The sequence below is a fragment of the Apodemus sylvaticus genome, chromosome X (genome assembly GCF_947179515.1).
Source record: "Apodemus sylvaticus chromosome X, mApoSyl1.1, whole genome shotgun sequence".
Taxonomy (NCBI): Eukaryota; Metazoa; Chordata; class Mammalia; order Rodentia; family Muridae; genus Apodemus; species Apodemus sylvaticus.
In genome coordinates this window covers 31,377,754-31,400,617 of record NC_067495.1, presented here as the reverse complement: position 1 = coordinate 31,400,617, position 22,864 = coordinate 31,377,754, and the positions used below count along the sequence as shown (strand labels likewise).

Genomic DNA, 22,864 nt, shown 5'->3' with positions numbered 1-22,864 from the left:
TAACTGAAACAGAAACACAAATATCTGTATAAATCAGAAATGGAATAAAGTGCAGTTTGAACTAACTCGCAGTCCCATCTTTACTGAGGAAATTGCTATAGGAATCTAGAAAATGGGAACACTACTAAGAGAGGGGCTGGGCTATTCTTTAAGGCAACAGTTAAGTTTCAAACAATGAAATGGGCCAAAATGGAGAATAACAAAGTGCTGTGGAAGCAATTACATTAGAACAGCTGCCCAGTCAAATTTATATGTGGGTCAGATTTCAATGGACAATGAAAACTAGATCAAAGAATACGGCCTGTAGTTAGCATCCTTGACAACTAAAGGATGCCAAATTTCAAAATAAACTACTATAAATGAACTGCACAACTCTCCCGGGACTAAGGCCAGGAGCCACGGGTGCCAGGAGTGTATGTAGGGGACACAGTATTCAGGCCTCCCTTTCTTGCTTTCGGGGCTGAGCTCCACCTTGGGGATTCTGTCCTCAGGTGAGGCCTGGGACAGGGCGTGGCTCGGACGGTGGGTCATCTGAAGGATGCCCAGGCGGCCCAGCCTCCCTCTAGTCTCGGGTGGGTTTGGCGGCTCCGCTCAGACGACTTTGTTACTGCAGACCCAGAAAGCCGACTTGTTCTCTGCTTAGATCCAAGTTCCCCATACTCCTGCGGGCTGCCCCATCTTCCTTCCCTGTATGGCCCTGACAAGGAGGGCTCCAACCCACTGCGGAGGCGGACCCGGGGCGGAGCAGCGAGCAGATCCGTACCGCCCCGCACCGCGCGCCTTCCGGGCGGTACTGCATGGGTTCCGCTTCGTGGTGCGAGCTGGCCTGAGGGGTGGTCTCCGCATCCAGGGGGCAGCGATCAAACGACTCTGCTCCTTTAGCCTCAGCTGTGATTGGAGGCAGGTTAAGGTAGGAGCAAAGTTAATGAAAAAACAGTGAATTTCTGTTCAGAGCCCAGCTCCCCGCCGCTTCTACGAGCCTTCCTCTTTAGAAGGTCTCCCCTTCAGCGGAGACTTGGAGAGTTCCGCTCCACGCGGGGGGGGGGGGGGGGGGGGGCGGAGCCTAGCAGCGCTTGGGTGAGCTCCGGGGCAACTCGGACCCACCTCCCAAAACAAAGGGGTACTGCAAAGGCCTTTCTCTAGTCGAGGGTTCTGTCTCGGTCCTGTCGTGCGTGGCGGTGGGGTTAGAAACTGTCAGGGCAGGGCTGCTCGCCTGGAAGGGGCAGGGCCGCCATAGCGCCACCCCCGTCTCCTCCCCCCGCACCGCCCAGCGGCGCGAAACTCAGGTTGGCTCGCCTTGCAAGTCATACTTTGGTTCTCTGATTTTGAAAACTCTTGACCTCCTCCCCGCTCGGCCCCGTTTGAAGAACTCATTGAAGCTGAGTGTCTTTTAGGACCAGGCCAGCTTGGAGGCGGCAACTTTGGTGGACACCACCAGGCAGGTCCGGCTCGGTGGCCCGTGAGCTGGGGCAAGATGCGGAGCAGGAGCAATTCTGGGGTCCGTCTGGACGGGTACGCGAGGCTGGTGCAGCAAACCATCCTGTGTTACCAGGTAAATGGAGACCAGCCCAGAGAACGTTCTCAACTGCCCACTGATATAACTCATTCTCCCCGAGACCTCTCGATGTCACTCTTGAGAGTGAGACCTGAGAACTTGCATTTAGTTAAGAGGTTTCTGACTTTAATCCAGTCCTTGCTAGCCAGTTATCCATCACCCTCCTCCCTTATTGATACTTTGTTCACTTTAATCACAAGTCAGGCATTCTGGTTTCTAACAACTGCTGTGGCTGCTTTGTAGAATTCTTGGAGCTTTTTATTTTCCTTGTCTTCCCCCTCCTCCTTCTCCCCTCCCCCCCATCGGAAAGCCCTCGTAGATGTACTTCCTGACTGCCTCTTTTGGATGAAAGAAGTATGTTAGGTTGAACAAGAGTACGCTGAATGAGAACAGTGAACTCTACTCTGGGAACAGTAGACAGGAGTGAAAAACTCCCAAGGCTTGCAACTGACTGGAGTGTGGACAGCTGTTACTGCCACTCCCTTGTTAGAAATCCACCAGAGCGGACCCTATGACCCACTGTGGTTGCTACTTTACAGCCAACAAAACTTCTGAGCACATAGCATCAGCATCAAGGGGTCCTGTGAAACTGTGCGTATAATCTCAGGTATGGATGAATATGCCTGCTATGCTTAGTACTTGACAAAAGTTATGTGTGAGTCCCCAGTGTGAGACCACTGAGCTATTTTTGTTCAGAGCAAAGGCATCAGCTATATTGCTTGCCTTCAATCAGCAGCAGCTATTTTTAGGACTTTCAGAGTCAGAGAAAGAAGTAGCAGTTGGTGACAGACCCATGGCTCATGACAGACCTATGGCCATTTCCAAACCATTAACCTTTTTGTTGTTGTTGTTTTGTTTCTTAGCTAAATTTTCAGCCTTGGCCCCTCACTCAGGAAGAATCTATGGTGTGTCTTTTCTATGCAAGGCAGCATACAAACTGTGGTACCCACATTAAATGAATAAATTGAGCTGCTGGTGGTATGGCTTAGTAGTAGTTTACCAGGTATCCTCAACGCCATGGATTGAATTGCCAGCCTTGTAAAAGAAAAACCATGTTCATAGCACAGTGAATTTTATGAATAAAGTATATAATAAGTTCAGCGTTTCTTGTTTGAAACACTTCTGGGCCAAATGTGGCTTGTAAGCCAAAAACATGTGGATTTTAAAAATCATATGCATACTCTAATAGCCACAGTAGTGCAAGCAGTAAATATCCCTTAGTTCCATCCACTATTCTTTCTGCATTGGAATATGAACATTCACACTAAGCGATAAGACACCCCTTCCCCACCCCTCCCCCACACTGTCAAGCCATAGATGGCAAGGAAGGAGTTCTGCAAGATAGGACATTCCAGTGGAGAGTTGAAAAGGGACTAAACTGAGAGGTTCCTCTTTGCTTTTATTTTTAGAATGTAATTACAACTATAAAACATTTAAAAAATCCCAGTTGAAAACGTTTCTATGCGTTACTATGATAGAAAGAGCTGTAAAGAGAACTGTAAAGAGGCCGAGCTGGCCTAGAACTCACTGTGTAGAGCAAGCCGGCCTCAAACTGACAGATCCCTAGCTGCTTTAGCCTCCTGCAGGTTGGGATTAAAGGTGTCCACCATTATACGCACGCAGAGTTTTCTGTGTATCCTTTCTGAGTCAACACCTTCATCCGTGGAATGGGAATTGGTCATCATTTTAAATAATGAATGTCTGGTGTACTTTTGGGGCGCATTATGTGCAGTCAGTATGCAGTGGGTGCTTTTGATAGAGTCCACATGTTGTTACTCCGTCCTTTCATGAGCATTCTGGCCCAGGATGCTCCCATTCCTGGAAGGTTGATACTGCTACTTATTGTTTTCTGGACTTTGGACATAATTATGTGTTCCATTGCTGTAGTCCGATCCCAAGTACAGGGACTTTGGCGCTTCTTTCCTATTTGTCAAGCAGTGTCTCAGGCTCATTGTAGTATCCTTCAGTCCTTGTTGGAAAAGTGCTTCCTGTGGATTCTGTGCCACCTTAAAGGCACAGCTATTGGTCCAGGCTTGCCTTTGCTCAGGAGCAAAACAACCAAGGCTACAGTTGGTTGGACTTTCCTCCCCAACATTTTAATGATTAAAGAGCAGTTGTATTTATTTTGGGGGTAGGTAGTCAGTGGAAAGGCCCTCATATTTTCTCTCTTTTCCTCTGGATAACCAGAATACTCCAGATCTGGGAAAGTCTGTGGATCTGCAAGCAGACAATGCGTGCCTCCTCATGCGGTACTCCCCGGCACCTATTCTGCTGCAACAACTATTCAGTTGTAGAGGCCTGATTTGCTTAGGGCCTTGTCATCTTTTCTGAGTGATATTAGGTAGGTTGCTTGTGTTCCGTGTTTTCTTTTAATCATAAAAAAATGGATGAGCTAGGTTTCTGCAGTTTCTGCTATATTGTGTCATCTTTTCTAGGTATACGCATGTTTCTGACATATTTTCAAGTCAATTCTTGTAAGCTCGGAAGTCCCTGTTTATTTGGTTTTTAAGTTGATATTACACTATATTGGTTTCAGAGGTTACACATCATTGCATAAGGATGCAAAGCTGTTCACTCTTCTTCCTATAAATCAGTAGTTTATTCACATCATCTAGCATGTCCACTAATCTGTTCCTGTATCTGTAAAAGAGAAGAACATTGTCTCTGTTACTTGCCAAATATAGAATACTTGGCTACTATACATTATTTGAATTTTAAATACATTATTTGAATTTTTAAGGTAAAAAAGGAAAGACCTATATCTATAAAATAGTCATTTAGCAAGTTTAATTTTATGAATGTACATTCTGAGGAGTCTTCAGAAATGTATTGACAGTTAGAAAGAATTTTTTATATTTTTTCACCTAGATTAAAAAATGTTGATTTTTAATATTTCTTCAGTAATAGGTCTGTTTGAAGGCTTCTTAACATGTGTGAAGTATGAAATAGTGGCAAGAGAATATGAACCAGATAATAGCCAACTTTGTGTTCATAGTAATTAGAAATTATTGAGTATGGTAATTTAGAAAAGACACTAGGGCAAAAACTACATTGAGATTAGTAACAGTGGAATTTAAACTGAAAACAATAACATAACTACAACATGGTATATGGAATAAATAGCAGTAGTAAAGACTAACTGTAGAAGAGTTAAAAATAATAGATTAAGTCTAGGAAGTAGTATGACAGGAGACTGGGAAAAGACGGGTGTTAAAGTGTTGTGAGCCCTTTATTGCCTTAGAAGAGAGGGTAAAGGAATTGCCATGTCTTTTAAGTCAAAAGCTTAAGAATTACCATTAAAATAATATAAACAAAGGGCTGAAACATAGGGCAGGTGATAAGGTTCTTGCCGTGCAATCATGAGGGCCCCAGTTCATTTGTTAGCACTCATGTAAAAGCCAGATGTGGTGATACATACTTATAACCCCAATACTGGGAAGGTGGAAATAGGAAGATGATGGGGGCTTGCTAGCCAAGTTACCCTAGCCTGATCAGTGAGCTTCAGGTCCCAGTGAAAGGTCTTGTTTCAGAAATCAAGGTGAGCACTAGAAAGAGGCACTAGAAAGAGGACCTCTGTCCTCCATTTGCACCTGCATATGTGTAAATGCACACACACAAGTTTGCTCATGCACCTACCTGCAAATATAATAATAATAATAATGGAATATAAACCTATGTGTCTGTTTGCCTACCCTATATCTTTTTTCTTTTATTTTTGGAGATTGTAATTTTTCTTCCAGTCCCTCTCCTATACCTCTGCTGTTTTGTTTTGAGATTGGATTTCATGATACCTAGGCTGGTCTCATGCTCTAGGTAATTGTCTTAGGGTTTTTATTGCTTCAACAAAACACTATGATCAAAAAGTAAGTTAGGGAGAAAATTGTTTATTTGGCTCGCACTTCCATATTACTGTTCACCATTGAAGGTGGTCTGGACAGAACCTCAAAGAGGAAAGGACCTGATGTAGAAGCAGTGGAGAGGCGCTGCTTACTGGCTTGCTCCTCAAAGCTTGTTCCTTGTAGAACCCTGGATGGGCTGGGCCCTCCCCCATCAGTCACTAATGTAGAAAATGCCTTGCAGCTGGGACTCATAGAGGCATTTCCTCTCTGATTACTATAGATTGTGTCAAGCTGACACAAAACCAGCCAGTAGAGTAGTCAAAAATGACCTTGAACTCCTGATCCTCCTATCTCTGCCTCATAAATGTTGGGATTATAGGCATGTACTCCACCATCCTTGACTGAAAATGAAACTATAATGGAAATGATGAAATAGCACTGAATAATAGTAAAAAAAAAAAAAAAAACCACGGAATAAAAATGTATCGGGTTAAGTTAAAATGGAGTTTGAGCCATAAATACATATTAGAAAAGTTTAAATCCTTAAGTATGTATAATAGAAAACAGGCAAAAGTTAAGATTGAGAAAAGAACAGCAAGGTATATCCAAGAAGACAGAATAAATGATAAAGACTGAAAGGAGGATAGAAAGAGGCTAGGGATATGGCTAAGTTGGTGGAGTTCTTGCCTAGCATACACGAAGCTCAGGGTTCAATCCCAGTACTGCATAAAGTGGGTATGGTAAATTAATAGGCGTGGTAAGAGTACTCTAGAAAGCACCTTTGATTCCTTCTGTTTTCTCATCCCACCTTCGATGGAGAACATTTTCTAATGAGCTCTCCTCCTGATCGGTTCCCTGTTCCCCCTCTTGGCCTATTAAGGGTCATACCAGGAGCTAAAGAGATGGTTCAGTGGTGGAAGTACTTGGTGCACAACTATGAGAACCAGACTTTGAATCCTCAGAACACATGTGGGCATAGCAGTCTGTTTGTGGTTCTTTTGTTTGTTTTGTTTTGTTTTCAGACAGGGTTTCTCTGTGTAGCCCTGGCTGTCCTGGAACTCACTCTAGACCAAGCTGGTCTCAAATTCAGAGATACGCCTGCTTCTGCCTCCCAAGTGCTGTGACTAAAGGGGTTTATCACCTCTGCCTATCCTATTTGTAATTCTCATGTTCAAAAGATAGAGTTGGGATTAGTCAGGGTTCTAAAGTCACAAAACTTATGGACTGTCTCTATATATTTATAGAAATTGTTGAAATGACTTACAGTCTGCAGTCAAACTAACCCAACAATGGGCATCTGTGAATGGTAAGCCCAAGAATGTAGTAGTTGTTCAGTCCCACAAGGCTAGGTATTCAGTTGGTCTTCTGTATAAGCTGGAATCTTGAAGTAGGTTCCAACAGATGCACTGGCAAGTAAGTACAAGCAGGCAAAAAAAAGAAGAAAACCTTCCCTCTTCCAGTGTTCTTATGTAGGCCTCCGGCAGTGGGTATGGCCCAGATTAAAGGAGAGGACCACCATGCTTGGACCCATATATGCTCTTCTTTACTTGGAACTTGCTCTATCCCAAGCTGGCCTTGAACTCAGAGATCTACTCGCCCCTGTCTCCTGGAATTAAAGATGTGAACCACCTTGCCTGGGTCTAAGTTTTTCATGGCCTCATAAGGATCCAAAATAGCATCTGGTCATCTCTCTCATCTCACAGAGAAAGAACCACAGTTGACATGATCAACATCATCCTTCTTGTGAGCTGACAGCCATCATAAGTACTCTGCACCAAGTTTCTTAGGACCAAGCTAGGGGTGTGCAGTTTAAGTACATCAGATTGCTGAAAATAACAAGTGAAAACAAGTGTTCCCTGTGTGTGTTAAAATGTGAAACATAAATTAGCTGTTCCTTTAACTATTTCACCAAGTTTTGCCTTGTTGTTCTTATCATTTGTGTGTATATTTTAAATAATTTAAGGAACTGTAAGACTTGGGGTATCACTATGTTGCCTAGGCTGGTCTGAAACTCCTAAGCTCAAGTGTTCTCCTGACTTAACATCACTCCTAGCTGGAGTTCTGTAGGTACATGCCACTATGCCTAGCTTGTCGCTTATGTTTAAATGTGACTATTAGTAGTAATATGACATAAAGAGATTACCATTAATGTTCATAAAAGGCATGTAAAAAAGTGGATATAGAACCATTGAATATTTTGTGAAGGAAAATGGTATACAGTGTCTCTGTCCATTGAATGCAAAACTGAAATTTAAGACATAAAAAATCGGTTTTGCAAATGCAAGGATCAAACAATGGATGGTATCTACATTTTTTCTATTCTGGTAGAACTTTGCTGGATCTGTATCTAGTAATCCATGACTACCGGAGACTTCATGTATCAACACAGGGTAGTTAATATCTCCCTTGAGTGTGAATGTGTTACATAAGTTAACACAACACCAAACTGAATATTGACATCTCAGTAAACCCCCATTCTTACTACAGTGACTGATGAGAGAGTAGCAAAGAAATTAAAATCTCCTAAGAGAGTGATTAGTCATTTGATAGAAGTTAAGTGACCTGGCACAGTTCCTGTACATTTGGAGGCATCTAAGATGAGTAATGGGATCTGGAATGAAGCAGCCGCCTGAAGCACAAAGCTCCTGACTCATGTTTGTAAAACTAGAGGGGGAGGAACTAAATAAGCACAAAAAGGAAAAAAATGAAGATTGCATACCTCTGATCTGTTGGGTAACATAAGAGGCAGTTACATGCAACAGCTCTATGTCTGTCTGTCTCTCTCTCAGAGACACACAAAACAACCAACAAAAAAAAACCCTAATTTATTTTTAATGTATAAGAATGTTTTTGTTTGAATGTATTTATGTGCACTAAATGTGTGCCTGGTACCTGAGGAGACCAGAAGAGGATGTCAATCCCCTGGAGTGACAGCATGTGCTGGGAATTGAACCTGGGTCCTCTGGAAGAATAACCAGTATTAATTGCTGTATCATCTCTCTGGCCCTAATAATTCACATTTTCAGTGATATTCTCTGACTCACTTGAAGTTTAGGTATTAAATTTTACAAAAGCTGGTATATAGTGAGAATTTTGGTTTCTTGAAACAAAAAAAAAAAAACAAATACAAGATTTTTTTTTTAATTTTAGTCCCAGGTGTGGGGATATGAGGCTGTTTCAAAGCAGCTGACTATGATTTGCCTCATGCTCTAGCAGGGGCATGGTGTTGCCAGCTGCAGATCATATTTTTGAGTGTTTAATATTTGGAGGATTTCTCAGAGGCTATAGAAATGCTAGAGCCTCGATAGAAGGGGCTGGTTGGAAGCTGTTGGTTTTGGTTTGTTAAGTAGTCATGTGCAAAGTGATAAAGAGAAGAAATTAGATATCCTAACTTTGGAAGATCAAACTTGCCCTAAGGAACTTGACATTCCCACGTAGTGTAAGAACATCATTGCCCCCTTTGCCCTCTATTTTTCTCTCCTACCTAATATTAGGGGGTTAAAAGAGTGGGAAGAGGGATGGAGAACGGTGGAAGAAAAAGTGCCACGGTCCAGCCTCTGCATGGAGAGGGGTTCTGAGGTAGGGGTATCTGGGAGCTGCAGAACAAATGACTCAAAGTCAAATCATGGGTCCAAGCTGGCGGTCTGTGTTCTGCTCTCTCTGGAGATCTCCAGACAGCTCTCTATATTCTGTTTGTGCCAGTTTGCCAAGCACTTCTCTTTTTTAGTCTAAAAAAAATTCTCGGGATAGCTCATTTCTTGTGGATCATAAGCCCAGGCTCTCATTTTACTTATCAAGCCAGTCATTTACTCTTGGTTCCCTTTTGGTTATCCTGAATCAGCATCTTATGATTCCCGCCCTTTGGTTCTTAGGAGACAGCAAGCACTTTAAAAAAAAAAAAAAAAAAAAAAAAAAAAAACCTTTATGAAAGAACTCAGAGATCTGCCTACCTGTTAAGCACAGACCTTAAACTAGCTGGGTGGAACCCTGTCCTGAAATTTCTACCACTACCATTTCTACCACTCTGGGGCCTAACCTTGCTCTGCCCCAGGCCAACCCTGAACTCAGGAATCTGTCTGCCTTTGTAAGCAGAGAAAAACTTAGCTGGGTGGGATCTCCTGCAATCACCCTTCCCTAGATCTATCTCTTTATCTCCTTCCTTAGTATCTTTCTGACAAGTTGGCTCACAGTGCAGCTGCTTTTGTTCCTTTAGATTCAGGAAGCCTCTCATAATTCTTATTGCATCCCTATTTTTTTTGAGAAATTGTATCTTTTTGAACCCGTGTTTTTAGTTATTTTCCGCAGCATTAAGGGCTGTCCTGGAGGTCCCAGAATTTACCGTTTTGTTGAGACATTAGCCACACCTTTGCCTCCTGGACTCATGCTGTCTCTAATTATTGTGGAGTCAGTAAAATGTTAACAGGGAGGACATTCCTTGGTACATTTTTATACCAACAAGCCTTATGCCCACAGCAGCCATCGACACTCATGGAGGCTCAGACCTACTGGCCCTGGCCCTGGGGCAGGAACCAAGTTATTCTGTCCCTACCAAGGCCATGTTGGATCCAGCAAAAAAGGAACGCACAAAAAAGTGAAAGGTCTGGTAGTCTTAATTATAGATACAATTATTTTAAATATCATGTTAAAATATATCTAGGGATTGACAAGAAGGCTCAGTGGGACAAGGTTGCTTGCCACCAAGCCTAACAACATGAGTTAGCTCCCCCAGACCCAAATGGTATAAGGAGAGAATAGATTCTTTCAAGTTGTCCTCTAACTTTTATGAGCATTCTAATGTACATGCAGTCCTATGCATGCACATATACACATAAATACATCTTCAGTCCAAAACATTGTTCCTCACCACTCCCTTTTAATATTTTTAAAGGTGATCACTGGGATAAAATTCTAGCACAAGGAATGAACTTAATGAGTTTTGAGAATTTTGTGATAGGATTTTCCACTTTTACTTGTTTTCTTTACCAGCATGTATAATAATGATAAGTCATGTATTTTCAGCATTTATTCTAGTCCCTTCTTAGTATTTGAACTATACTTTCTTCCCTCAGAACTGAGCAAGACAGACACCCATGCACATGCACACAGTGAGTCCTAAGCCAAAGGGAAAATGCCAAAGATAGATTTATTGAAGCCTCCAGCATCCTTGGGGAAAGGGAACTGATAGTTTTGCAGTCAAGGAAGTCTCCACAGGGAAGAGAGTATGAACATGTGCATAGGCCCTAAAGTTCCAGGAGTACCTGTGGATTTATGGGGAAGCTAAAGAGTGAGTGCCAGGGAATTGAAAGAGCTAATATGTGGCCTCCCCTTTCTCCCTGGAGGCTGTTGGCCACCAGCCTGAGGTGACAAAGGGGGCAGCGGAGGAGGGCAACATTGGGTTGCAGTGAGTAGGATGGAATGACCTCCAGAGACTGCTGCGGGGACATGAGGCTATTTTCTTCTTTCAGGGATAGGGTATATAATGGCTTTTGGGGGTATCTGTGGAAAGGGCTAATTGGTCACAACATCAATCGAGTGAGAAGGGCTGATTGGCTATAATATAGCACCTAATTATGATACAGGTAGGGAGCCAGAGCAGTACAAGGTCACTTTTCAGACAAGGACAGCCAGTTGTGTTCAGGAACACTCTCTCCAGACAAAGATGGGCAGAGACAGGGAAGCCCCACCAACAAAGGGAGTCCCCCATTTTGTGCCAAGCTCAGAAAGCCATCTAGTCATGGGGGACTGCTACCTTAATAATGAGGTTCCCCAACATCTCCCTCTGTTTTATTTTATAATGAAGAGCTGTCATCGTGGACTTCAAATGCCTTATAACCTGTATCAGAGGGGTCCAGGGTCTGATAGTGGACCATAGCTTAGTAGGTGGTGATTCTAGCAATGGTGGTGACCTGCTGTCAGAGAAATTGTATAAGGTAGGGAGGATCAAGCATCGGAATAAAACCTAGTATAAGGGCTAATGAGGGATAACTGCTAAGAAAGCAAGGGGTTATTAAAGGAACTTAATTGTTCGGTGGATTGAAACCTTGAGAGCAGGTATTTATGGAGTTGTTTTTGAGGGGGGTAACATTGGTCTGCATTTGATTCATTCACATAAAAGCAACATTCGTTCCCAATATCAAGCACGTTCCCTCGTGTTCATCAGTTATTATATTGAGTGCTCTCTTGTTTTCAAGCACAACCCCAGCAAGAGAGTTCATCTGTTACTGGAAAGATTCAAGGCTGTCAGTTGTAGATGCCATCACCTGATCAAACTTGTCTCAAGAGTCTCCAGCCAGGTGATGTGTCTGGACAATGGCAGCTGTTACTGCTCCAGCAGATCTAAGGGAGGTGGCAAGTCCTAGTCCTGCTGGCAAGGGGATGAATGTCCCTTGTTTCTGTCTGATTTGTAGCAGTAGTGCTACCTTCTCTTCCTCAAAGAGATAAACCTGTGGAATAATCACAACAGGGGTGCAAAATCCTGGCAGGGGAATGTTTATGTAGGGGGTTTATCTTTTTGTTACACCAAAGGAAGAAAGGGGGTGATATAGAAGTCAGGCTGGTGACAGTCTGATTGGCAGCACTTTGGTGGTCTGTGGGTTGTAGGCCTAGAAGATAGACAGATAGGTAGCGTAGATATCCCTTTTGATCAAAAGGGAAAAGTCATGAAGGTCTTGACAAGCGTCCTGTCTCTTGGTTGGATTTATCACAGAAGTGTTTATGGGTACTGCACCAAGCAGAGGGTGAGCACTAGAGGCAAAAAGAAATGGAGGCATTTGGGTATGTGGTAAACAGGAGGAAGTCAACAACATATTGCATGTGTCGACTCTACAATGCTATTGTTTTTGTTGTTGTTGTTGTTGTTCCTTCCCTTTTGTTTCCTGTAGAAGAGTGTTATAATGAGTTAATATGGCCTCAGCTGTGAGTACAAGCTGTCAGTAGATATGAAGTTCAGCAGAGGTGTTGATATCAAAGGGAGCTTAAAGCTTACCCATCACCCCATTTCCCACCATTCATTCCAAGGTTCTTCAATGTTTATCCAAATGTGGTTAACATTAAGATCTTTAGAGTGGTGTATATCTATAGTGTGGGATGTTCCATGCTTGCCTATTTCTAACTTACAGGACCAATAGGAACAACCCCACATAGCTGATAACATCCTTAAAATATGTCAGATTGTCAGAAAAGCAAGCAAAGGAAGGAAAAGGAGCCAAGCAGTCCTCAAGTGGGGGAATGGTCAGGCAAAAGTATGGCTGTCCTTTAGAGGAGATACAAACTTCTCATGTCTTGGGAGTCGCTGTTTGGGTGCCGATATCACCCAAGTTTGGTGTGACAGTATAAGTGATTTTAACTCTGTCTGTAGACACTGGAGAATTTTGAGTAGAGTAGCAAAGTCAAAATTTTAGGTCTTTCTGTGACTACTTTTTATGGAGGTTGGATCATAAAGAACTAGTAGTATAAGCAGGGACAATACCTAATAAAGAGCTTTGTTAGTTTTGAATAGGTAGAAGAAAGAGAATGTGTATTGTCCATGCCATAGCTCTTGTGTAGATGTTGACATTCATCTGCGTGCCTTCACTTAGTGGAATGCAGACTGTTACACGTTACTGTCAGGCACATGTATATTCTGCCTAACTGTTGGCTCAGTTTTGTGTTGACTTTGAGACAGTTGTGCTGCTTTGTATTGAGCCCCTCTTAACTGATCTCATCTCGCCTCAACATATCATCAAATAAAGTTGTTATGGTGTCTAGTTCATTATGTAGACATTTGTTGTATTTGTCAGGGTTTTTTCTGTTGCAGATGACAGAAGCTCACCTCAAATAGCCTTATAACACAAATGAGAGTATATTGCCCAAGTAATTAAAAAGTGCAAGAAGTTGTTCAGGATTCAGGCATGGCTAGATTCCAGAGCTTAAGGGATAAATTTTACATTGCATGGCTTTGTTTGCCTTTGAATGGATTTTATTCTCTTAATCAGTCTTAGATTAGCTATCTCTGTCGTTGTGGTATATTGGGAAACTTAAATGTTAAAAAAGGATTCTTTTGACCCTAGTTTCAGAAATTCCAACCCTGTAGTCATAGCCCCATTGCTGAGGGCCTGTAACAGCATAGTGCACCATGGTAGGAACATATAGCAGTGGAGCTGTTCACCTCATGACTAAGAATCAGGAAAAGGAGAAGAGAGAGGCTCATGTTCTAATATCTCCTTCAAGGTCTTTACCTCAAGGACCTAACTGCCATTCATTAAGCCCTACCTTTTAAAGGTTCTACCTTCTCACAGTAATGCCACAGATGATGTTTTTGTTTTGTGATAAAAAAAAAAACCCTCTGGCAAAAAGCAGCTAAGGGAGAAACCATTTTATTTTAGGTCACAAAGCCAGGTTACAGTCTATGATAGCAGGGAAGTAAGTCAAAGTAGCAAGATCTTGGAATGCTTAGTCGTATCACATCCACAGTAAAAAGCAGAGAAAAAAAATAGATGTATTCAAGCTCACTTGTGCTTACTCAAATTTCTCTACTCTTAAAAACAGCTTAGGAGCTTCTGCCTATGGAAAGATGTATCCACAGACTAACCCAGTGCAGACAGTCCCTCACTGAGAGTCTCTCCTCAGGTAATTCTAGATTGTGGCCACTTGGCAAGGATAACCATCCTGGAAACTGAACTAGCCAGTGTGAGTCTCCTAATTCTGGAAGCTACTATGTTTGAGGAAGGGAATGGGAGTTGTAGGGAATCTAACCTAGGGCTATACGTATACTAAGGAGGTGTTCTACCACTGTGCCACACCCTGCCCTTCTGTTAAAACAGCATTAGCTTTGTGGTATTGGCACTCCCCCCAGTTAGTTGGTTGCCCTTAAAAGCTGTTTTACAGTTAAGTGTTCTTATATATAATTATGAGAGCAGGCTATGTCTCTGGGTCACAGGGTAGCTCCTGGAGTAGGGAGCAATTTGGAAGAGAGGGAGGCTTTGTGTAAAGATTCGTTGGGATCCTGAGGGTGGGAGTATATGTGTAAAGGGAGCTGAATCATTTCAAATGTGGGAGTGATCGGTAATAAAATTAGTTCAGCAAGCTTTATTAAACACAGGAGCCCAATAAATAAATCCTGGTTGAATTCCATCTAGTTTGGTTTAGTTTCTGGTCCAAGTTCATAAGTGTTCTGCTGTTCTAGTGTTAGCTCAGCATCCATAATTACAGGCCTTTCCTGCCCCTCCCTTCACTCATATACCCTCTGAAGAGCAGAGTATGTCACTGTTTCAGCATCTCAGTTCTCTTAAGTTGTTAAACTATTCAGTCCCTGGCTTTTGAGAATCATTGTGGGATTGCCAGTAGCCAAGAAGACTGTGTAAACATTGTTTCTTAGCTTAGGTGAGGATTTTATCTTTTACCAGAATGAAAACATAGTATTGAATATGTTTTAAGAGTATATGTACTAATCTAGATAATCATGTACCCTGGCATCTCTGGTCACCTTTCAGCATTGTATCCTGACCCCCAGTTAAATTTCCTGCCACCTCAACCTCAGCTTCTGACCTGCAAAGGTACTAGTTTCTGTGTCTGAACTCTCAGGTGAGCAATAAGCTGTATCTTACATTTAAAGCAGCTCCCTGCTTACCTACATTTCTACTTCTAAAGCAAAACCTAATTTTTCTCAGTTGAATCATTCCCAAAGTTTATGCTCTGCGTGTCTGACTGGCTTCTTCTTCGAGGTCCTAGAAACTCAGCAGAAGAACAGGCATGCTAATGAAACAATCTCTAGTCAATGGTAAGCATGTAGTGTTAGCTGGGCATATTACAGGTATTTGTAGAAATAGTATGTGTACTTTAAGTATCTTTGGAAAATATTTTTTTTTCTATAAGTCAGTAAGGCCAACACATTCATTGTATATTTATTCAGTATCTAAATGGGCTAGGGTTTCACTAGAGTAGTAACTTTATCTTTAGGATACTTAATAGTTTGGGGATTGACGTATAAGATAGTATCAGAAAGCTAACCAATATGCATGGTCAGAATATTCAATATAGTTGAGAAGGCAAACTAGTCTGCCATTATGAGATTTCAATTGAAGTCCATTTGTGCCCGTTGTTTAAAAGGGCTTTCCCTTCTCGTATGAACTATTTTTAGATCTTTGTCAAGATTCCGTTGGCTATAGTCCCATGGTCTTGTTTCTGAAGTCTGTCCTGTTCCATCCATCTGTGTATCTATTCCTCTACCTTTTGTTAGATTCACACATATTTAGGATTGTTACACCTTTATGGAGAACTATTGTGGGTAGATATCTGTCTGCCCCAGTGCCACGAGACTGGACAATATTTTAGACACAGGCTGCTCAGTATCCTGGGTTCCTAGAAGAAAACAGTGATATCACATCTAACCAAGGGTAGATACAAAGCATTTACGAGAAAGAAATATTTGGCATTTAGAAGCCAGTGAAATTTTGGTACTGTTTATTACCAGAGCATAAGGGGGTCAAGCCCTGGGATTAATGCAGTCTAAACCTTTGAGCTTTGTTCTTTTTTTTTCTCAAATTTCCATTTCAAAAGAAACGGAAACTATAAAAGAGGCAAATAAATGACTTGGTGCAAGGCTGGACATTCTTTATGCAAGGTACACAGAGTTTGGTAAAGAAGATAGTTTTCTCTGAGTGAGCACAACTTCCTGTGAACACAAAGCTTGGGGTCTGGGGCTGAGGCAGGTGCTGCTGAGTTCTAGACCAGCTTCAGCTACCAGGGAGACTCGGTCTCATCTTTTTCTTTTTAATTAGCAGTATTGTCAGGAATGATAAAAGGGAGTACCCCGCAGACCTTCTTTTTAAAACTACAATAGTGGTTACATGGTACTCACTGTGAGTTCTTCTCCTGGTATCTTTATCTATTACTTCAAATTATGAGTCCATAAAAAAGAAATAACATGAATAAAGGCTGTTTCTTTCACTAACATTAATCAGTTATTGTTCACATATATCAGAAATATTCACAGTGCTTAATACATTCTAATTTATTTAATCTTCACAAACAGCCTCTTGAGGTAGAGGTGTTGGTATAATCTCCACTTTACAGAGAGATACTGAAGTAATTTATTCAAGGTCACATCTCTTTTGTGGTAGAGTTTTGAGCAGGCTGTCTAGATCCTGTGCTCTTAACATGATACATGGAATGTTTTGTTAATATTGCCTCACTGAAAAGTAACGGGAAGTTAACCAATGGAAGAGCAAATCTAGTGCCCCTCCCAAAAGACAGAGAAATAAAATAAACCTAAGAGTGGCAGTGTGATGTGAGTTTACACCCACTAAACTAACAAGAAGTTGAAGATGTTAAAAAAGTTATTTACAGGAGCATTGTTTATTTTAAAAATACAGATGCATATAGAACCTGTTGATAGCCATTATTATTTTTAGAGTTACTTGCAAATATTATACTGAATGTTGAGATACAGAGCTGAAATTGGTTCTCTTTAAGATGTTAGCATGCTAGGTGTGAATTAAATTGATGCTGAAAACAACCATCATTCTGAACATCAATCAAAAGCCAATATTATTATAAGATTTGTGCTCTTCACTCTCTAAATGTATCTATATACATCAGTATGCAGAGTCTTTAAGAAGGTAATTCTGATTCAAGGTAAATTAGGCCACAATGGTGGATTCTGATTATAGATTTGATCTGGAAAGTAACCTGCAAATTCATGCATGAAATCTTTTAAGAAGCACTGTTTTGTGGCTATCTTTAGGTTATTGAGGGATTTCTCCTTGAAGTCCCTTCACTTTTATTGTTGTTTTTCTCTGGCTACAAAGTGATTTGTATAATATGCTTAAACCATTAGCCCCATTGTAAGGGTACATCTTACAATGTCTGGGGCGTCATCAAATTGTGACGAGGAAGCCTGTTTGGATAAAATTCATCAGTGTGTAAAAGACAAAAAACCCACTGTTGAAAACATTTGCTTTAAGGACTTTACTGCTGTACTTTTGAAGTGGTAATAAAATCCCTGAACTGTAAATGGATATCATAAGGGTAGATCCCTAGATGCTTTATTGAGTGTATCTACCATAAAATGGTTTGCAGCTCCAAGCTCTTAATTTATTTCAGATGATTACAGGGAAATCTCATCAGGTTCTGTTGAATGTGAAATTCCAGGTGAGCAGTGGTCCTATGATTCCTGTCATTAAAATCCGACACCCTCTAAAAAATGTCTGTGTGTAAGCAAGAATTTATACCGAAACATATACATATGTATCCTTTTATTGTAATATTTAATATATAATAGCCAGCTTAATAGCACAAAGAAAAAAGGAAAAATATATACAGGGTTGTTACATGGTCTGGGTTTATCCAATTGGTAACATGAACAGAAAGCAGCACACCAAAAAGAGAAGAGGAAAAGCTGATATAGCCATAGGAATATATAGCTACATATTTCTATGCTGTTATATGAGGGTTTAGTTATAATGAAATAGTTTTTATTTGACATTAGTTTTTATTGACATTAGAGTTTTCATACAATATATTCTGATTATTCTTTCTTCTTGCTCAACCCCTCTGAGGTCCTCCCCACCTCCCCACACACCCCAATTTAACTGGAAATCAGCATAGAGTTAAAATGATCATATCATAAATGTAAGCTCGGCCTAGACAAATCTACTCCTCACCTCCTTGTAATGTGCATTTGGCTTTGTCTGGCAGATTAATGTCAAATACCCCCACATTTGCATACCAGTGTCATACAGGGAACCCAGACCTCTAAAGAACTGGACCCATTTTGGGTTGCTCACAGGACTCAGTGGGTGGAAATGCAGGTGATATGGAACAGACCATTCCCAAGTAGGGAAAGAATATAAAGACAAAACTTCAAGAACATCTTTATTAGAAAAGACAGCAGAACCTGGTACAACAGAATATCTCTGGACATCTCAGCTTCACGCTGAATGGAAATTCCCAAATGTTCTTACACAATGCATCATGTTTTATAGATTTAAAGCAATGAACAAATCAGAAAGTATTCTTTTTGTTGAGTGCAGTAAACAATTTTCCATGGATTCTGTGTCTAGTTTTGACTGTGAGGATCCCCTAAACCACCCAGTCTGTTTGTCTGTAGTTGATTGAGTGGCACAGGCCATCTAGCCTTAATTGAAGATGAACTAAGGTGGGGATTAACAAAGCAGAATAAGACATGACAGTTAACAGGACAGTGATGTTTTAATAATCTAAACCGCACTTGACACTGTGAAAGCTCTCACTCCTTAGACTCAAAGTTGGTGGGCATGCCAGGAAGAGGGTGATTTCTTACTTCGAATTTCCAGATGTCTTCCTGTCACAAGCTTACCTAACAGGCCTCACAACAAATAAAACTGCATATGTTATGCATATAATGTTGGTGATTCTAACAAATAGTGATTCTTTTAGATTCAGTAGTCCACTATTGGAATAATACTTGCACTTTCAACCCTTCAAGGCTATTGCTATCATTGACTTTGAAGCCATTAGAATTGTCAGCTGGAGAGCTATTTTAGTGCATTGAATGTTGTTGGTCCTACAGGTAGTATCTGTCAAGCTTTAGATATTTTCATACAAGGTATAAATCGGTTAAAAGTATTTAATTTCTTGAGTCAGACTGTGTGAAGCACTGCCATTTTATGTGTGTGTGTGCGTGTGTGTGTGTGTGCGCGCACACACACACACACACACACACACACAAAACCTAATACTTAGGCAGTATCTTTTCAAAATTACCCAGTAGAAATTTTCATGAACTTTCCTATAAATGATATAGTATCCTCTGAATAATGGTTGTTGTTTTGTTTTATGCTTCAGTTGAACCCCAGGCTTCATGTGCATGCTAGGCAACGTACTCCTGAGCTGTCGGTTTCGTTTAACTCTACTTGCACACTGTACTGGCTGGTTTTGTGTATCACCTTGGCACAAGCTACAGTCATCAGAGAGAAAGGAGCCTCAGCTGAGGAAATGCCTCCATGCTGTAAGGCATTTTCTCAATTAGTGACCAGTGGTGGAAGGCCCAGCCTATTGTGGATGGTGCCTGGATTCTATAAGAAAGCAGGCTGAGAAAGCCCTGTAGAGCAAGCCAGTAAGCAGCACCCCTCCATGGCCTCTGCATCAGCTCCTGCCTCCAGGTTCCTGCCCTGCTTGAGTTCTTGTCCTGACTTCCTCCATTGATGGACTATGATCTGGTTATGTAACTTGAATAAACCTTCCCTTCCCAACTTGTTTTTTTGGTCATGGTGTTTTTTGTTGAAGCAATAGAACTCTAACTAAAACACATGCTAATGGCAAGCAAAGATCTTCCCCCCCCAGACATCTAAAGATATAGATCCATTTTGGTGGCTCACAAAAAACAGTGGGTAGGAGTACAGCTAATATATTAAGCTGACAAGTAAGACATATTTTTTAAGATGGCAAGGTTCTAATTGTAAAAGTGTCTTTTATTACATACATATTTCTTTGTATATTTTCAGAAGTCAGCTGCCTTCATGTGACTCATTTCTTAACCATTTTATTTGTGGGTTCAGAGTTTTTTTCTTTAATTAGGGTTGGCTTTAAAAATATTGGACTGGTATTTGAAATGTAAATAAAGAAAACATCCAATAAAAAAAACCTAACATTATATGCTAATTAAAATAAAATAAATCACTGAGCTTAAACCCTCAAAAAAACCCATATTGGACTGGGAGGACTGCCTGTTCTGGCTTCAGTGAGAGAAGAAGCACTTAACCCTTGAGAGTTGAGGTCCCAGGGAGTGGGAGGCCTGGTGGGGTGTGGGGGGGGCATCCTCTTGGAGACTGGGGGGTATGGGATAGGGAACTGTCAGAGGGTGGACTAGGAGGGGCATAATGACTGGACTGTAAAAACAGATTAAAGAATAATAATACAAATTTGCACTGGGCATGTAGCTCAGTGATAGAATATTTGCCTAACATATACAATGCTCCAGGTTCAATCCCTAGTACCCCCAAATATAAATAGCTTCATTGACATAATTTAGTTACTATACAATTTGTTTATTTAAAGTGCACAACTGGTTTTTAGAATAATCATGGCTTTGTACGTCTTTTGCCACAATTAACTTTAATCTCCTTTATAAAGAAAAGAGAAAACCAGGCCTGAGAGCTTTCTTAGTGGTTAAGAGTACTTGTTCTTGTAGAGGACCCAGGTTCTGTTCCTAGTACCCAAATGGTTTAACTCCATTTCTAGGGAATTTATCACTCTCTAGGCATACACATACACAAATGTATATGCATATATGCAGACAAAATATTCATATACATAAAATAATTTTTTTAAAGAAAGGGAAATGTTTTATTCATTCATTAGTTGATAGATACATGTTTCTACTTTTTATCATTTATGAATAATTCTGCTACAAAAATTTATGTATAACTTTGCTTGGGAAGGTCCAAACATTTTGTTGGTTCTACTGCATTTGTAGAACACATCAGTGATACCACAGCTAATGAGGGTTCCCTTTTGAATAGCCTCTTTTTTTCAGATGTGTGAAGTGTCTGGATTGCAGACATGGTAGCTGGAGTCCAGACAGGCTTGGTAGCTTTTCTGCACATACAGAGTTAGGAGGTGAATCAGGGCCTTGAATACAGCTATCTTACTCCTAGGTTCAGTACTTTACCAACATGAAGGCCAGACAGACCTGAAGCTTGTAATACACAGATTGGTAAAGCCTAGTAGACCTTTTTTGTTTGGGCTTTTTTCTCTTTTATCAATTATGACAGTGTGGTCTGGTTGGAAGTCTTAAAAGAAGAACATAAGAAGTAGAAAGTTTCTTATTATATGAGTTAGACATCTATCTGAGGTGCAGAGAAAAGAAACTTAGGTCTGTCTGTGCTCTTTGCTCTCCAGTCCTCCTTTACCTCTATAGGTAAACACTAATTGTATGAGAGCTTTATGAAGGATGCTGCTAAGCATTTTTGTGTTTCTTCTCTAATAGAACCCAGTCACTGGGCTGTTATCAGCCAGCCATGACCAGAAGGATGCCTGGGTACGGGACAACATCTATAGCATATTGGCTGTTTGGGGCCTGGGCATGGCCTACCGCAAGAACGCTGACCGCGATGAGGATAAAGCCAAGGCCTATGAGTTGGAACAGGTAATAGCGATTGACACCAGTGTCTTGTCTGCTCAACTAGAGAACACATGAGGAAATCATTGTATGTGTAGAACAATTAGGGTGCAGGCCCATCCTTCATTTCTGTTACAGAATGCTCTGTGAAGGCATGGTTAGATCACACATTTATCTTTGTGTTTGAGATAATGCAATGATAAAATCACCAACCGCATTAAATGGAAAACATACAAATTTTTACCCCCAACATGTTAATATGCCTAAGTAGTTACATTTATATATATAATTGTAAATTAATGTGATTGTTTATGAAAAGTTGATGTATGGCCATCTATATATACTAACTCCTCTCCTTGGGTACCAAATAGAAAAAAAGAAAGAAAAACAGCAGATGTATCAGAGCTAGATATCCCAAAGCATGTGCTTTTCAGAATAGCAACATTCCAAAGACTATTTATCTGAATGTTGTTGCCACTGCTTAAAGCAATTTTGAAATTTCCTTTAAAAAATGCCTTTCTGTTATGAAATATAATGGGGCAAGGGGGGTTATTTGGAGAAAGGGAGGGGCATGAGGATCTAGAGTAAGGGTGGAGGCAGACAACCAAACAGGTAGATAGACCACTCAGGAGTAGAGCCATGGGGGTAGAAAAGAGGATGGACACAGAGAAAGGCAGAAAGGGGGAGGACACTTGGGAACCAAGAGCGAGCTGGGGTGGCAAGCAGAGCAGACCCTTTATATGCCACCTGCACCTGGTTGTGGCAGGTAATAGTGGCAGGTGATGTCATAAGCCATTGCTAGGTCCCTGGGAGGAACATAGTGTAATCACCTGTAAGCTAACAGTTCCTAGTTTGCATCATTCTATGAAATCAGTTTTATTAATTTATATTCACCTTTAGATTTGAGCCAAATTGGTCAAATTTTTATTTAATTTTTGTGCCTGTGTTATTTGCCATATAGCTCAATGAAGGTATACTACTAAGGCTTCCAATGTCAGGGGATGGATGTAACTCAGTGGTAAAATGCTTGTCTTGCATGCTAGAGCCCCTGGGTTCAATCCCCAGTACAGGAAAAATAACTTGCAAAATTAGAAATCATGATACCTAACAAAACAATTACTGCAGTAAATATTCTACTCTGAGAACAGGAGATATTTTCAAATGTTCTGAGTAATAGTGTTCAGGTAAGTGATAGGTTATTTCTTCACTGCTGGTGAAATGAACCAGTTCAAGACAGATTCGATTATATTAAAGGCCTGTTTATTGGGAAGCTGCTCTTGGGTGAGTTCCAGAGATTGAGGCTAGAGGAGTAGCCATAGGGAAAAGGGGGTGGAGAAAAGAGAGAAAGGGAGGAGGGGGGAGGGGAAGGGAGAGGGAAAGGAGGAGGAGGAG

The 22,864-nt window shown here is 41.0% G+C and overlaps 1 protein-coding gene across 5 annotated transcripts in view; it reads left to right on the top strand.

Moving 5' to 3' along the window:
* The first annotated feature begins 778 nt into the window (after positions 1–778).
* The window catches only part of Phka2 (phosphorylase kinase regulatory subunit alpha 2), a 79,608-nt gene continuing 57,522 nt past the window's right edge, over positions 779–22,864 (top strand). For 2 of the 5 annotated variants that reach the window (XM_052170601.1, XM_052170598.1), the window contains exons 1-2: positions 1,295–1,552; positions 21,341–21,499. In XM_052170601.1, coding sequence (XP_052026561.1) covers positions 1,475–1,552; positions 21,341–21,499 — 237 coding nt within the window. In that variant the 5' untranslated portion in view covers positions 1,295–1,474. The other 3 variants (XM_052170599.1, XM_052170600.1, XM_052170602.1) reach the window with 3 other exon arrangements.